This window comes from Gobio gobio (genome assembly GCF_949357685.1).
Source record: "Gobio gobio genome assembly, chromosome: 21".
NCBI lineage: Eukaryota > Metazoa > Chordata > Actinopteri > Cypriniformes > Gobionidae > Gobio > Gobio gobio.
The window spans coordinates 40,865,350-40,880,026 of record NC_137117.1 but is presented as its reverse complement, the minus strand read 5'-3'; the positions used below and the strand labels follow the sequence as shown (position 1 = coordinate 40,880,026).

The 14,677-nt window shown below is 37.3% G+C and overlaps 1 protein-coding gene across 2 annotated transcripts in view; it reads left to right on the top strand.

The window, feature by feature from the left end:
• The window catches only part of syde2 (synapse defective 1, Rho GTPase, homolog 2 (C. elegans)), a 60,556-nt gene extending 47,643 nt beyond the window's left edge, over window positions 1-12,913 (top strand). For both annotated transcript variants that reach the window (XM_079802743.1, XM_079802742.1), the window contains exons 5-6: window positions 1,799-2,212; window positions 8,841-12,913. In XM_079802743.1, coding sequence (XP_079658869.1) covers window positions 1,799-2,212; window positions 8,841-9,478 — 1,052 coding nt within the window. In that variant the 3' untranslated portion in view covers window positions 9,479-12,913. The remainder of the gene's footprint in view (window positions 1-1,798; window positions 2,213-8,840) is intronic.
• Window positions 12,914-14,677: the final 1,764 nt, after the last annotated feature.

The following is a 14,677-nucleotide window of genomic DNA, read 5'->3' as shown; positions in this document are numbered from 1 at the left end:
AGTAATAACAGTAAATTATGCATAATTACATGAAACTAACCCTCAACCAAACCCTAAACCTATAGTAAGTACATGTTAATTAATATAACAAATTTCCTATATATATATATATATATATATATATATAATAACATATGTAACAATAACACCTTAAAATACAGTGTAACAAAATATTTATTTTAATCTTATTTTTCATTTATTTATCTGACATTTTCTTATTTTAATTAGTTTTTTAATCTAATTTTATTGATTTAGTTTTTATTTTTATGTAATTTAATGTCAATTGTTTTTATTTTAATATATATATTTTTAGATATTTATGTTTTACATTTATTTATGTATTTATTTACTTTAATCTATTTTCATTTATTTATTTTAATCTCATTTTTATTATCTATTCACTTATTTACTTTAATTTATTATTTATTTACGTATTTATTTTTCTTTTTATATATATATTTTGTATTACATTTTTATTAGTTATTATATTTTTATTATTTATTTTTACATTTTACTTTATTTTACATTTATTTAGTTGTTTATTTTTGTATTTATTTACTTTTGTCTATTTTAATTTATTTTGTTTATGTATTTATTTTAATCTATTATTTATTTATTATTAAAAAAAAATTTTTTTAAATGTTTATTTATTTACGTACTTATTTTTTCATTTGAATTTATTTATGTATTTATTTACTTTAGTCTATTTCTATTTATTTTAATCTCATTTTTTAAATTTTGTTTTATCTACTTATTCATCTATTATTTATGGATTTATTATCTAATTTTTATTTGTTTGTTTGTTTATGTACATATTTGTTTTTGTTTAATTTATTTTTCTTTATCTAATACTTTTTAAAAAAAATGTTTATTTAAGCCATATTGTTATCATTTATTTTTACATTTTAGTCTATTTGCATTTGTTTGTTTTAATCTCATTTTTATTATCTGTTTACTTATTTACTTTAATCTATTATTTATTTATTATAATTTTTTATTTACGTATATATATATATATATATATATATATACGTAAATAAAAAATTATAATAAATAAATAATAGATTAAAGTAAATAAGTAAACAGATTGTATTTCAATTACATTTACATTTTTAAACATTTTTAAACATTTACATTTTTATTAGTTTTTTTATTATTTATTTTTACATTTTAATTTATTTCAATTAATTAATTAATTTACTTTAGTCTATTTCTATTTATTTTAATCTCATTTTTATTTATTTAGTTTATTATGTACTTATTTTAATATATTATTTATGGATTTATTATCAAATTTTATTTATTATATTTGTTTATTTATGTACATATTTGTTTTTGTTTAATTGATTTTTCCTCATCTAATTCTTACTTATTTTTTTACATTTTTATTTAATTATTTTAACATTTTATTTATTATTTTTTACATAATAAATGTAAATTTATTTATTCATTTAATTCTTTTTTTTTATCATTTTTTATTTTTATTATTTTACATGTATATATTTGTTTATTTATGTATTTATTTACTTTAATCTGTTTTTATTTATTTTAATACATTTTTAAATTAGTTTATGTACTTATTTTAATCTATTATTTATGGTTTATTATAATCATTTTTAAAAAAATATTTTTAGCTTTTTATTTAAAAAAAGTATGTATTTGTTTGTCATTAATCGATTTTTCATTTATTTATTTTAATATAATTCGTATTAATAATTTATTTATTTTACATTTATCTTATTTTTTATTTATTCATGAATGAATTTTCTCACAGCGGTGTGTGTGTGTGTGTGTGCAGGCGTGCTGAAGGACTTCCTGCGGGAGCTTCCTCACCCTCTCATCACGAAGCCGCTGTACGAGTCCGTCCTGGTTGCCATGGCGAAGCGGCCGCTGCTGATTGGCCCGGGCGGCTGTGAGAACGAGCCGGCTGACACTGACCACGCCCTCGGCCTGCTGGAGATCCTGCCGGACGTCGAGAGGGCGACCCTGCGGAAGCTTCTGGACCACCTGAAGCGCGTGGCGTCCCATCACGAGGTCAACAAGATGACCTGTCAGAACCTGGCGGTGTGTTTCGGGCCGGTCCTGCTCAGCCAGAGGCAGGAGGCGTCCCATCACGGGAACCGGGTCTTCATCGACTCCGAGGAGCTGGCCAGCGCTCTGCACTTCAAGAAGCACATCGAGGTCCTTCATTACCTGCTCCAGCTCTGGCCAGGTCAGAACTCAGAACTAGGGCTGGGTATTGTTTAAAATCTTTCGATACCGGTTCCTAACGATACCTCAGTTTCGATACCGGTTCCTAACGATACCTTAGTTTCGATACTGGTTCCTAACGATACTTTTTTTCGATACCTCAGTTTCGATACCGGTTCCTAACGATACTTTTTTTCGATACCTCACTTTCGATACCGGTTCCTAACGATACTTTTTTTTCGATACCTCACTTTCGATACCGTTTCCTAACTATACTTTTTTTCGATACCTCAGTTTCGATACCAGTTCCTAACGATACTTTTTTTCGATACCTCAGTTTCGATACCGGTTCCTAACGATACTTTTTTTCGATACCTCAGTTTCTATACCAGTTCCTAACGATACTTTTTTTCGATACCTCAGTTTCTATACCAGTTCCTAACGATACTTTTTTTCGTTACCTCAGTTTCGATACCGGTTCCTAACGATACTTTTTTTCGATACCTCAGTTTCTATACCAGTTCCTAACGATACTTTTTTTCGATACCTCACTTTCGATACCGGTTCCTAACGATACTTTTTTTCGATACCTCAGTTTCGATACCGGTTCCTAACGATACTTTTTTTCGATACCTCAGTTTCGATACCGGTTCCTAACTATACTTTTTTTCGATACCTCAGTTTCGATACAGGTTCCTAACTATACTTTTTTTCGATACCTCAGTTTCGATACCGGTTCCTAACGATACTTTTTTCCGATACCTCACTTTCAATACCGGTTCCTAACTATACTTTTTTTCGATACCTCAGTTTCGATACCGGTTCCTAACTATACTTTTTTTCGATACCTTAGTTTCGATACCGGTTCCTAACTATACTTTTTTTCGATACCTCAGTTTCGATAACGGTTCCTAACGATACTTTTTTCCGATACCTCAGTTTCGATACCGGTTCCTAACGATACTTTTTTTCGATACCTCAGTTTCGATACCGGTTCCTAACGATACTTTTTTCGATACCATATGTTTTAAAAATCCATTTCAACATCAACAAAAATACATTAAACACAAAACTTTTATTTTTCACCTTAATTAGAACAAATTCTGGATAGGGGTTTTTGGATAGGGGTGCACCAGCAGACACTCAGGATTGGCATCAATCCTAACTTGGCCAAAATTAACAAAAAAAGAGAAACCTTTTTGTCACAACATGGACATATTATAAATAATAAATAAATAAAGTAAAATCCTGCTTGGCCCAGCCGACCCGCGGCTCGCCATTTTCGCAATTAATTGTCAGTTTTAGGGCTGTCATACATTTTTTTGTGTGCTTCGATCATGAAATAATTATGAATTTAATCCCTTTTAAGTTATCACTTTGCAGTGTAAGATTACAGCTAACACCTTTAAATATTTAAATATATATTCAATTCAGTAAATAACTGAAACAAGCACAACAAACTGGCAAAATAAAAGGGTTATAAATGTATAATTCATATATTTCTACATCACTATAGAATATCTATACGTCTGTGTTTGTGGAACTAATGTCACTCTTTTATTTGTTAAACACAATCCAGAATCCACTAAGTACACACTCATTATAGAAAAAACAATAAATGAATACAAATATATAATCATAACATAAGCTATGACAAAAATATATATTACATTTGGTGAGTGGATAGTTAAAAAAATTGCAATTACAAAAAGTTATTCTTGAAAAAAAATCTAATTTTATAAAATTTTAACTTAATGTAAAGGTACAAATTACTTTGTGTTCTTATTAAATACATTTATGAAAAACAATTTATTTTACATTTTTAATTAGATTTATATATATATGAATGTAAATAATTATATGGGCCTACACAAATAATATACAATTACAAGATTTATAGTTTATTGTAAACGTAATGTAAAGGGGCAACAAAGATATGATAGATCCGTGAGACCAAGATCATTTTTTTTAATAATCTTTCAGTGCACAAAGAAACCAGAAAATGTAGGACACCGTAAATCAACATGCTAACCAAATCTACTAATGTCCGCTGTATTACTAATAGGGATGGGTATCGTTAAGGTTTTACCGGTATTACTACTCTTACCGATACTGCTTATCGATCTGGTACTTTAACGGTATTCTTATCGGTTCTTTTTATTATACTGTTTTGTTTTGTTTTGTTTTATGAAAAAAAAAACATAATTAAGAACATAATTAACATGGCTTTATAATCTGAAAAGTAAAATATCTATAGCAAAAGAAACAACAATGTTTGAGCAAAAATATATAACATCTATTTGTAAATGGACCAGTGTGCAGGCATTCGGAAGGTCTGCTAACATTAATATTACTTAGAAAGAACAAACCTACAAAGAAATCTAATAAAGTAATGAAATGTAAAATAACACTGAATAGTTTTCACAGTATAAATTGATAGATTAACGCTTATAAAAGCTAAAGTTATTAATTGAAGAGATGTGAATATTTGCCTTTTGTTCGATTCGCATTAATGGCTCAATCGTCAGCAGGTTTATCAGACGCTGCCACTTTAAGACCGATCGAATGCAGAACTAATAATATCATATTCTCCTGTTTCTCCAAACTATTTACGCCCATTTAAGATATAAACTGTTAAAGTAACTACTCTCCAATCCGGTCATTTTGACACCGGCTATTTGTTGTTTATTTGATGGTTTAGACGCGCACATGAAGCCTAAAATATTAAGTGCAAGTCGGTCCATTTCGCAGCACACACACATAAGCCGCCTTGAAGTTGGAAACAGCGTCTCTTGCGCGGATTATTGTGCATTTAATAGCTCTTTATTATCAAACACATCCCGCAGTTTAGCAACAGTAGAGAGACTGCAGTTTACAACAATCTCTGATTCTGACGTTAAGTTTAGGGAGAAACAAGGGAAGGGAAGGATGAGCTCGACGAACACGGCTATAGGAATAGTTTTACCTCATATCTTCTTTTTATAATTCTTGGAAGCCGAAATCGAAAGTATAATTATTTTAATATCACAGCACATCCCACAGCACAGCACAAGTTTAAGCAGACTAAACTTTTGTTTAGTTCTTGGCCATCGTCACTCATTAAGCTGACTGTGTTGTGTTCGCTGTAGGCTTTCTCTCTCGTCTGGATTGCGAATAGCAAAAATGCATCACGGACAAATGGTTTAATATCATCTCATATAGAACCGGCTGGCAAAGATAGAATTTGCCAGATATAACGTTTTCTGCTAAAACCGCAGTTAGCTTTGTTCATCCTCCACAGAAGAAAGTTGTGTGTCTCTAGAACATCATAAGCGTAACTGCCGTGAGCGGTTCCTTTAAGGCTCAGGCGTGTGTTGTGTGTGTTGTGTGTGTTGTGTTGTTGTGCGTCCCGGGGTCGTCTCCGCCGACTGCTTCCAGCGCGGAGGACCGGTACAGTAAACCTCAGTCTATAATTACACGCATTCCTGCCTTAACCTTCAACTCCGTCCGACCCGCAGAACAATCGGCGGTTTAGAGGAGCCTCTCGCTGTACAAGAGTGTGTCAGGCGTGCAGAACTCCCATGAGGCCGGCGGCCGGGGGGGCGGCTCACTTTTTGTCTGCTTGTGTGTCAAACTGTGTGTGTGTCTCTACACGGGCACATTATTTATTGCAGTGTGTGTGTGTGTGTGTGTGTGTTTGTTTATTTTCTGCAATGATGTGCACATATTATTGCAATATTTACTAAAATAACAAAATCATAAGAAGAAATTACAAACATAGCAAAATATTTAAGGCACAATATGTAATTTTTCATCGCTTATTCAAAACAAAGGCGTGTCTTGACTCCTTGATTGGGCGGAGCTTTTATTCTGTCAGACGATATGATGGGTGTGATGTCATTGATAGGCGACACACACACACACACACACACACACACACGGTCCGTGTCCTGGTTGAAATTGCTTATTTCTCTGGATTTAAACATTCTTGGAAACATTTGGGAGTCAACAAAATATATAACATCATTCTAGTGGTTTTGGATATTTTAATCCCAAAATCTTACATATTGTGCCTTTAACCCTCTCAAGTCGGCGGTCGCGCTCTTTTTTTCTTATTAGTGCCCAAGAGACTCAAATAACTTGTTTTTTTATCATTCAGGCGAGTGTTATACATCATTATAATCTGTTCAATTTAAAGTTTTTTGTGTACAGTCACTCAGATAGTCCAGATAGTCTTCAGAAAAGGAATTCTAGATTAGTGAATACTTGTCTCACAAACATGAGACATATGTCTAAAGAAACGCTGAAATGTCAGGTTTAAAACACTGTAAATCAAATCTAAAACAAATATTCTGTGTTTATGTAATCTGTGTGAAAAGAGAGATGTCAGTCACCCGCGAGCCACTATATTATCCGCTAATGTAGCCACGCCCACGGATCGCGCGCTCTATTGAGATTCAAATACTGACGATCCAGAGTCGACGCCCACATCAACTCATACAAACACATCTAGAGAAGCGCTGTAACGTTACTTCAGCTACATCGTTTAGAGACGCGTTGAGCAATAATTCTCCTCATGAAAAGCTGTTCATTTCTAAGAGCAATGGATTCAGGGCGGATTGTAAGGTCAGTTTATTCTGTTAGCATCTGTTTATCCGTTTAAATATGAATCCTGTTGCAACATTACATGTCATACACAAAAGACTGTTTAAAAAAGATTTATTTGGCTTGTTTTGGACAGATTATAACGTGTTCATTGTAAAAGAGCCTAGTGTCACATCAATAAAGCTTTTATTCGCAAATGTCTGCTCAGATGCTATAAATATAGTACCAGTCAAACGTATTTTGCTTCATATTGATGTGTAAATATAATAGCCTAATGTTATTTTTTATTTAATATCAAAGTTTGTTTTATAGAACTAATATCGAGTTTTGTTTTGTAAAAAGTAAAAAAAATTGTTTTGTAGAAAGTGAATTGTTTTCTTTAACGTGAATTTCGTTTTGTATAAATTGTATCTTAATTTTAATTATTTATTATAAAATTTTTTAGCATAAGACTACTTTCAGAAACAAAAATTTTTTACAAAAAATGTAGAAAAAATGCTCTGAGTAATTTTTGTCTTGTTTCTAGTCTAAATATTGAAACATTCTTAAATCAAGATGCATTTACTAGATAAGTACAATATATAATATATAATGTCCTTTGTCCTGCTGCTCATCAGTTTGAAGCAAAAACTCAAGGCAAATACACCCATTATTCAAAAGTCTTGTGGACACATATCTATTGTGTGTTTTGAGGTCTTAATTTAAAAAAAAAAAAATTCTCAAAAGCCATGCATAAACATTTTTCTCTCAAAAATACAAGCATGTACATACATGTTGCTCACATATTATGTTGGTGCAGTTTGTGCTGAATACAGTGTAATTACACTTTTGCCATTAATATGTTTATAAGCAACTGAAAAAAACACAAATGTCAGAACATGTCAAAACTTCTAAAGGGCCCCAAAACAGCTCAGACTCCTAGGGGTTAATAAAGATATAATATAAACTAAAATAACACAGAGGCAGGGTTTTTACTAACATAAAAAGCAACCAAGAGCAGCCTACCGTATTTAATTAAAAAAAAAAAAAAATTGTGTAAATTACATTTTTCCCAGTAAAAATATCTAAACATCAAACCTAAGCTTGCCTGGACTTTTTGAACGTATTGTGAAAAGCACTACGTTTTGCATTTTTACACGAGCACGATGGCCTGCACATTCCGTCAGCAGAATAGTATGTGCAGGTCGCACAAGCGCATTTAATTTATTTTGCGCTATTTGTTCCACAAGGTGGCAGCGCTGGCCTGGGGTCATTGTCCCACAGCAGAAAAAACAACTATAGAGACAGAACCACAACATGCGCTTGTGTGCGGAGGTTATGAGAGAGCCACAACTTCAGTTACAAGCACCCTTTTATCGCTCATTACTTCTGGAGAGAAATAGCGCAGACACTGGACAAAGATGCGCCTGCGTTCGTGGATACGCTAACAAATCTAATTCTTTAGCTCTAATATTTACTTTTGCTTGTTTGTTTGTTTATTTTAGTCGTCCCATCACATGTAGACCGCAGCTAATATCATCGGGACAGGTAAACGGGTGTGCTGTGCGTGTCCTCTGCTGTCCTTTCACAATCTCGATACCTTACTAGCATGCATATTTGATCAAATAGAAGCTAAAAATAATGATAGCTTGCCACTGTTGTGCCACTTTCCTTTACCAGATCTGCCAGAGTTACGACTTTTGGGATTAGTGGGAAGGGTTTAGTTCAACCAAAAGTATTTGAGGTTTAGCCAAATTGGTTTGGTGTCAGTATTTAGGAGTTTGTTTGGGGTTTTGTGGCATGCATCTCGTTGGTTCTTTATTCTTTGAGTTTTTATAAAACCTCATGTATTATTGTCAGTTTTGGGGAGTAACTTACTAAAATGGCAATGCATAAATTCTCCTCTCTCTATCAAGTAGTATCTATTAAGTAAATTAATTGCCTCCTTTAACAGCTTCAATGTTGTAAAATACAATTTCCAAGGTGTATTCCCCAACACTGGCTATTCCAGATATTCTCTCATCATCTGAAATGTGTCATTAATTTATAATCAATTGATTAAACCCGTTGTTTTCTTTCTCTTGTAGTTGTGGACGCTCAGGGTAAATCTTCATCTCCGGTTCCTGCCCTGATGGAGTCGCTCCCAGTGGTGACGGCTGCCGTAAGGAGGAGGAAAGAGCGTCCACAGGTACTGAATCTAACTGAGGCGGACATGGCGGGAGTTTTGCGGCCCAGAGCTGGCCGTCTGGACAGTCCCAGTAACCGCTACGCCGGGGACTGGAGCAGATGCCGGGAAACTTACCTCCATCCGAGCTGCCCGGAGGAGGCCGACTATGATGATGTTCCCGGCGAAGAGCCTCCGAATGACGGACTAGGTACTGAAGATGTTGTCCCCGAACAAGAGTTGCCCGAGGTGGACGAGGCAACGGAGAGGGTTGAGGAAATGCAGATAGAGGAGGAAGTGAGTGAGGAAGAGGATACAGGAGGTTTGGACAGGCTACAAGTAGAGGAACCTCTACCTATCAGCCCCTGCGATCAGATCCTCCCCGATTACGAGGAGCACAGACCCAAAGAGCACACCTACCAGGCCTATATGAAGATCCAGGACATTAGCCCAGTACTAAGCAACAGGGTCAACCTACGGGACTTGCAGGAGAGCATTGACACGCTCATTGGCAACCTGGAGAGGGAGCTCAACAAGAACAAGCTCAACGTAGGGTATTGACTCTTTGCCAGAACAGTGGAAACTTGGTGGTGATTCCCTAGAGACTTAAGCGCTATGGAACATTCTCGCTCCCATGCACACGTGGGATGCATGTACAAGAAGACATTCCTCACTTCTGATTTGTGTTTTCGTTTGTCTCCTGGTCTCCATGTTGTTGATCTCATCATTGTTTTTCTTCTTATGAGAAGAACTCATTGAACCCTGAGGGGTGTGCCAGGTGCCTTCATTGTGTCAAGGTGGTGCTTACGAGAGCGAGAGCTTTTTACTTTCTACAGAGGTACAAAACATTACGATGAAAACCAATGCACTTATGGGGCCTGCTGTTAGAGGCACGGCTAGTTCAGGTACAGGTGTGAAGCCTTACGGTGGGAGTACTAGGTACTATAGCTACATCCCAGGTCCTAAACCGGGGGAACTCAATCCTGCTCATGGAGATCTGGCTTACTGTAGACTTCAGTTCCAACCCTCCAAACACACTTGAACCAGCTAATCAAGGTCTTGGGGTTAACTTAAAGAGGTAGATCACCAGGAGCGGGATTGAGCACCCTACCCTGACCTTATACCAGGTGTCTCAAATGCAAATTACCTAGTGAGGTGGCTTAGTTTGAGATCCCTGAACTCTACTCCCTAAACTCTGAATATTATAACCCTAATCCTGTTCTAACACTTACACCCTAAACCAGGGGTGTTCAGTTCTGCTCCAGGAGATCTTGCTTCCTGTAGACTCAAGTTCCAACCCTCCAAACACACTTTAACCAGCTAATTGGGGATCACTTAAAGAGGCAGATCTCCAGTAGCGGGATTGAGCGCCCAAACCTCAACCCAACGATCCTGAACTCTACATCAGGGGTCTCGAAAGGAAATTGTGGGTTGGTGTTTGCCAGTTGTTTTAGATCCCTGCACCCTTTTCCCTCAACTCTGAATGTCATATCCTAACCCTACCCTGTCCAAGAGTTGTTCGGTCCTGCTCCTGGAGATCTTGCTTCCTGTAGACTTAAGTTCCAACCCTCCAAACACACTTTAACCAGTTAATTAGGGATCACTTAAAGAGGTAGATCACCAGGAGCAGTATTGTGCGCCCAAACCTCAACCCAACGATCCTGAACTCTACATCAGGGGCCTTGAATGTAAATTACCTAGTGAGGTGGTGTTAGCCTGTTGTTTGAGATCCCTGCGTCCTTGTCCTTCAACTCTGAATGTCATATCCTAACCCTAATCCTTTTCTAACACTTACCCCCTAAACCAGGGGTGTTCAGTCCTGCTCCTGGAGATCTTGCTTCCTGTAGACTTAACTTCCAACCCTCCAAACACACATTAACCAGCTAATTAGGGATCACTTAAAGAGGTATATCACTAGGAGTGGCATTGAGTACCCTACCCTAACCCCAATACCCATGACTCTGAACCCTTCACCAGGGGTCTCGAATGCAAATCATCTACAGAGGTGGTGTTAGCCAGTAGTTTGAGATCACTGTGCCCTAGTCCCTCAACTCTGAATGTCATATCCTAACCCTACCCTGTCCTAGAGTTGTTCAGTCCTGCTCCTGGAGATCTTGCTTCCTGTAGACTCTGGAGATCTTGCTTCCTCTAGACTTAACTTCCAACCCTCCAAACACTTTTACCAGCTGATTGGAGATCACTTAAAAAGGTAGATCACTTGGAGCGGGATTGAGTTCCCCAACCCCCATGACCCTGAACCCTTCACCAGGAGTCTCGAATGCAAATCACCTACAGAGATGGTATGAGCCAGTAGTTTGAGATCCCTGCACCTTACTTTCTAAACCCTGAATGTTATATCCTAACCCTCATACCCTAATCCAGTCCTGCACCTGGAAGGCCACCTTTAGGTCCAGCTGTAATAAAATGCACCTGATTCTAATCAAGGTCTTTAAGTACTGCCTTTTAACTTTTACGCAGTTGTTTGGGAGATCAACTTTGCTTGAAGGTGGCTCTCCAAGAGCAGTATCAGACACTCAACACCCTTTCCATTCAGGGAGCGACTAACACTACTGGTCTAGTAGAGGAAGCAGTTGTGTGAGATTAAAACAGCAGCTGTTTTGAGTTTTTTCCTTACAAACCTACTTCAAACGTCCCCCTAAACAAGCTATGGACAGCGGAAAATGAATATACTCGTAGTAAATAGTACATTTAATATTTAATAATAGCTAGGCAGAACTTTAATGCAAGTTTCTTAAGAAGAAGATTTTTTTTTAAATAACTTAAAATTGCTGATGTTTATTTTGCTTTCGATGGACGCCCCTAAATACAAAACTCCACTAAAATATTTAAAAGAGCAATCTAAATGATAATCATGGTAACACCATGACAACAGTCCTCATTATATCATTATATTTGTAAACGCATCATTCTCAGCAGTCCAGGGATAGAAACTCATCAGTATTTGACAGACACATGTATGTATGTAGAAATATAGTTGGAATATGTATTTTCGATGACGTACACTTCAGTTTGTGCATATTTAAATGTTCGTCAGCTACATTGTAGTATTTGGCCTGTAGATCAGCCTTAAATAAATAAATATATATATATATTTTGTTGGAGCTATGTAATGATATAACCCACAGTCACAGAATGAGGATGGATTTTGGGTATTTTATGGTCACGAAAGTGCAGGAAATTTGAGCATTGCATGGTCAAAAGCTTTACGGTCAAAAATAAAGTGTTTCTCAGTGTATCCTAGAGCGGGATGTATTTATGCGTGTAGATAGAGATTATTTTAATTACAGTGAAATTCTGTTTGTTTTTTTCCCATTTGGCAGCTGCTCACGTTTATGGCTCGGTTGTAAATTTGCAGTCCTTGTGAATCCAAGACTGAAACTTTACACGGGCTGTTCGTTTTACTGATTGTGCTTCTCGCCTGACAATGGTCTCCATATGCTACAGTCTAATTTTAAGATATAAGATATAAATAAAGGATTTCACCAAATCCAGTGAATAAAAGCAGTCGAATGGAGGTTTGTTCGGTGGCCATGGTCGCCGTTTCCTCTCAGTAAGGCGGTCACACTAGATTTTAAGTATGTAAAAGTAATTTTGCATACTTTTATGCTAAATAAATTGGATATGAAGTCTTGCATATGGACTTCTCATTTGAACACTTTCATAAAAATAATAATAATGTTAACTGATTGCAGATTTCAGTCTGCATGCTTTTAAATGTGCATTGATGCAAATCTAGTGTGGCCGCACCTTTAGAGTGTTTAATCTGGTTTCCTGAAGCCTGATTTGGGATCAGATGTCGACTGATCCGTGGTCAGCAAGAAGGAAACGTGTTAGCTGCTTTGATAAAACATTCCTGTTTCTCTCTGATGCGGTTTTGTAAAAGTTTGCTTGTGCTAAGATGAACGTATGACTAAAGCAGATATTATTTGTACTGATATTGAGAAGTATATGATCACATTAAAGTTTGTTTCATGCAGCTCCGACGACTCGACTGTTTTTCTTTAATGTCTTGATGTGCACCATATTGCCAAAAGTTTTGGGACGCCTCCCTTTACATGCACATGAGCTTCCCATTCTTAATCCGTAGGGTTTAATATGGAGTCGGCCCACCCTTTGCAGCTCTTCTGGGAAGGCTTTCCACAAGGTTTAGGAGTGTGTTTATGGGGATTCTTCTAGAAGCACATTTGTGAGGTCAGGCACTGATGTTGGACGAGAAGGCCTGGCTCTCAGTCTCCGCTCTAGTTCATCCCAAAGGTGTTCTATCGGGTTGAGGTCAGGACTCCAGTTCCCCCACACCAAACTTGCTCATCCATGTCTTTATGGAGCGACGCTTTGTGCACTGGAGCGCAGTCATGCTGGGACAGGAAGGGGCCGTCCCCAAACTGTTCCCACAAAGTTGGGAGCATGAAATTGTCCAAAATGTCTTGGTGAAGCATTAAGAGTTCCTTTCACTGGAACTAAGGGGCCAACCCCTGAAAAACAACCCCACCCCATAATCCCCCGTCCAAGTCCTCTTCTCATGGCGACCGCCAAACCCAGACTCGTCCATGGGATTTTCAGACAGAGAAGCGTGATTGGTCACTCCAAAGAACACGTCTCCACTGCTTTAGAGCCCAGTGGCGGCTCGCTTTACCCCACTGCATCCCACGCTTTGGTGATGTAAGGCTTGGATGAGCGGCTCGGCCATGGAAACCCATTCCCTGAAGCTCTACACACTGTTCTTGAGCTCATCTGAAGGCCACAGGGAGTATCATGGCCCCATGCTTGAGTTCTCTGAGCTCCTGAGAGCGGCCCATTCTCTCACTAATGTGTGTAGAAGCGTCTGCATGCCTAGTGCTTGATTTATACACCTGTGGCCATGGAAGTGATTGGAACACCTGAACTCAATGATTTGGAGGGGCGTCCCAATACTTTTGGCAATATAGTGTATTTAGTAGATTATTTTTACAGATGGTCGTGTGCTTCAATGAGTCACCTTTTTTCCTCTGCAGATTCCCATTTCAGTGCCTGTAATTTGTCACTGGAACATTAGCTGGCGATCTGTCATGCGGCTCAGTCATCATCAGTCTGATAAATAAAGTGAGTCTGTGCCAAAAACCACTGGCACATAATGAATCTTGGGATGGGCTGTGAAGGATCCACTCGTTCTTTCCTTCACGGCCCAGGGAAATAAGCATTTGTTGGCCTTATTCGAAGGAGCATTTGCCGACGCATTTGGCCTTCAAAGGATGCAGCCTCTGATTACCGGCCTGTTTTTCCACAGATACGCTGGGTAAATGTCATCCTGTAGGTCTGAAATCTCACCGATTTCGTCTTCAGAGACACCTGCTTTGCTTTCTATGATAAACATCCACACGTCTGTCAGCATTTGGCTGCACTTCAGACGTGCGATTGGCCCAGTCAAGTCCCGAAGACCCTTTGATGCGAAACAGAGCGTTGTGATTGGCTCGCCTGGAAGAGATGACCTTTGATTGGCTGGCGCTTCGTAGAGGTGATCATGCTGATGTCGTCACTGTACATTTAGCATTTATACTTTAAAATCTGCACTCGTAGATTAGAAGTCTGTAAGATTACACGTCTATCAGAGTATCAGACGGAGCTTAAAGGAGAAAAAAGCTTTATCAGTGCTGAAACGCGGCCAGATTTAGTCAAAACTGCCTTTGTTTGCCCAACAGGAACAGATTAAGGAGAGAAAACGCAGAGATAGACGTCTAATGCAGCTGGATAATGAACACAAGA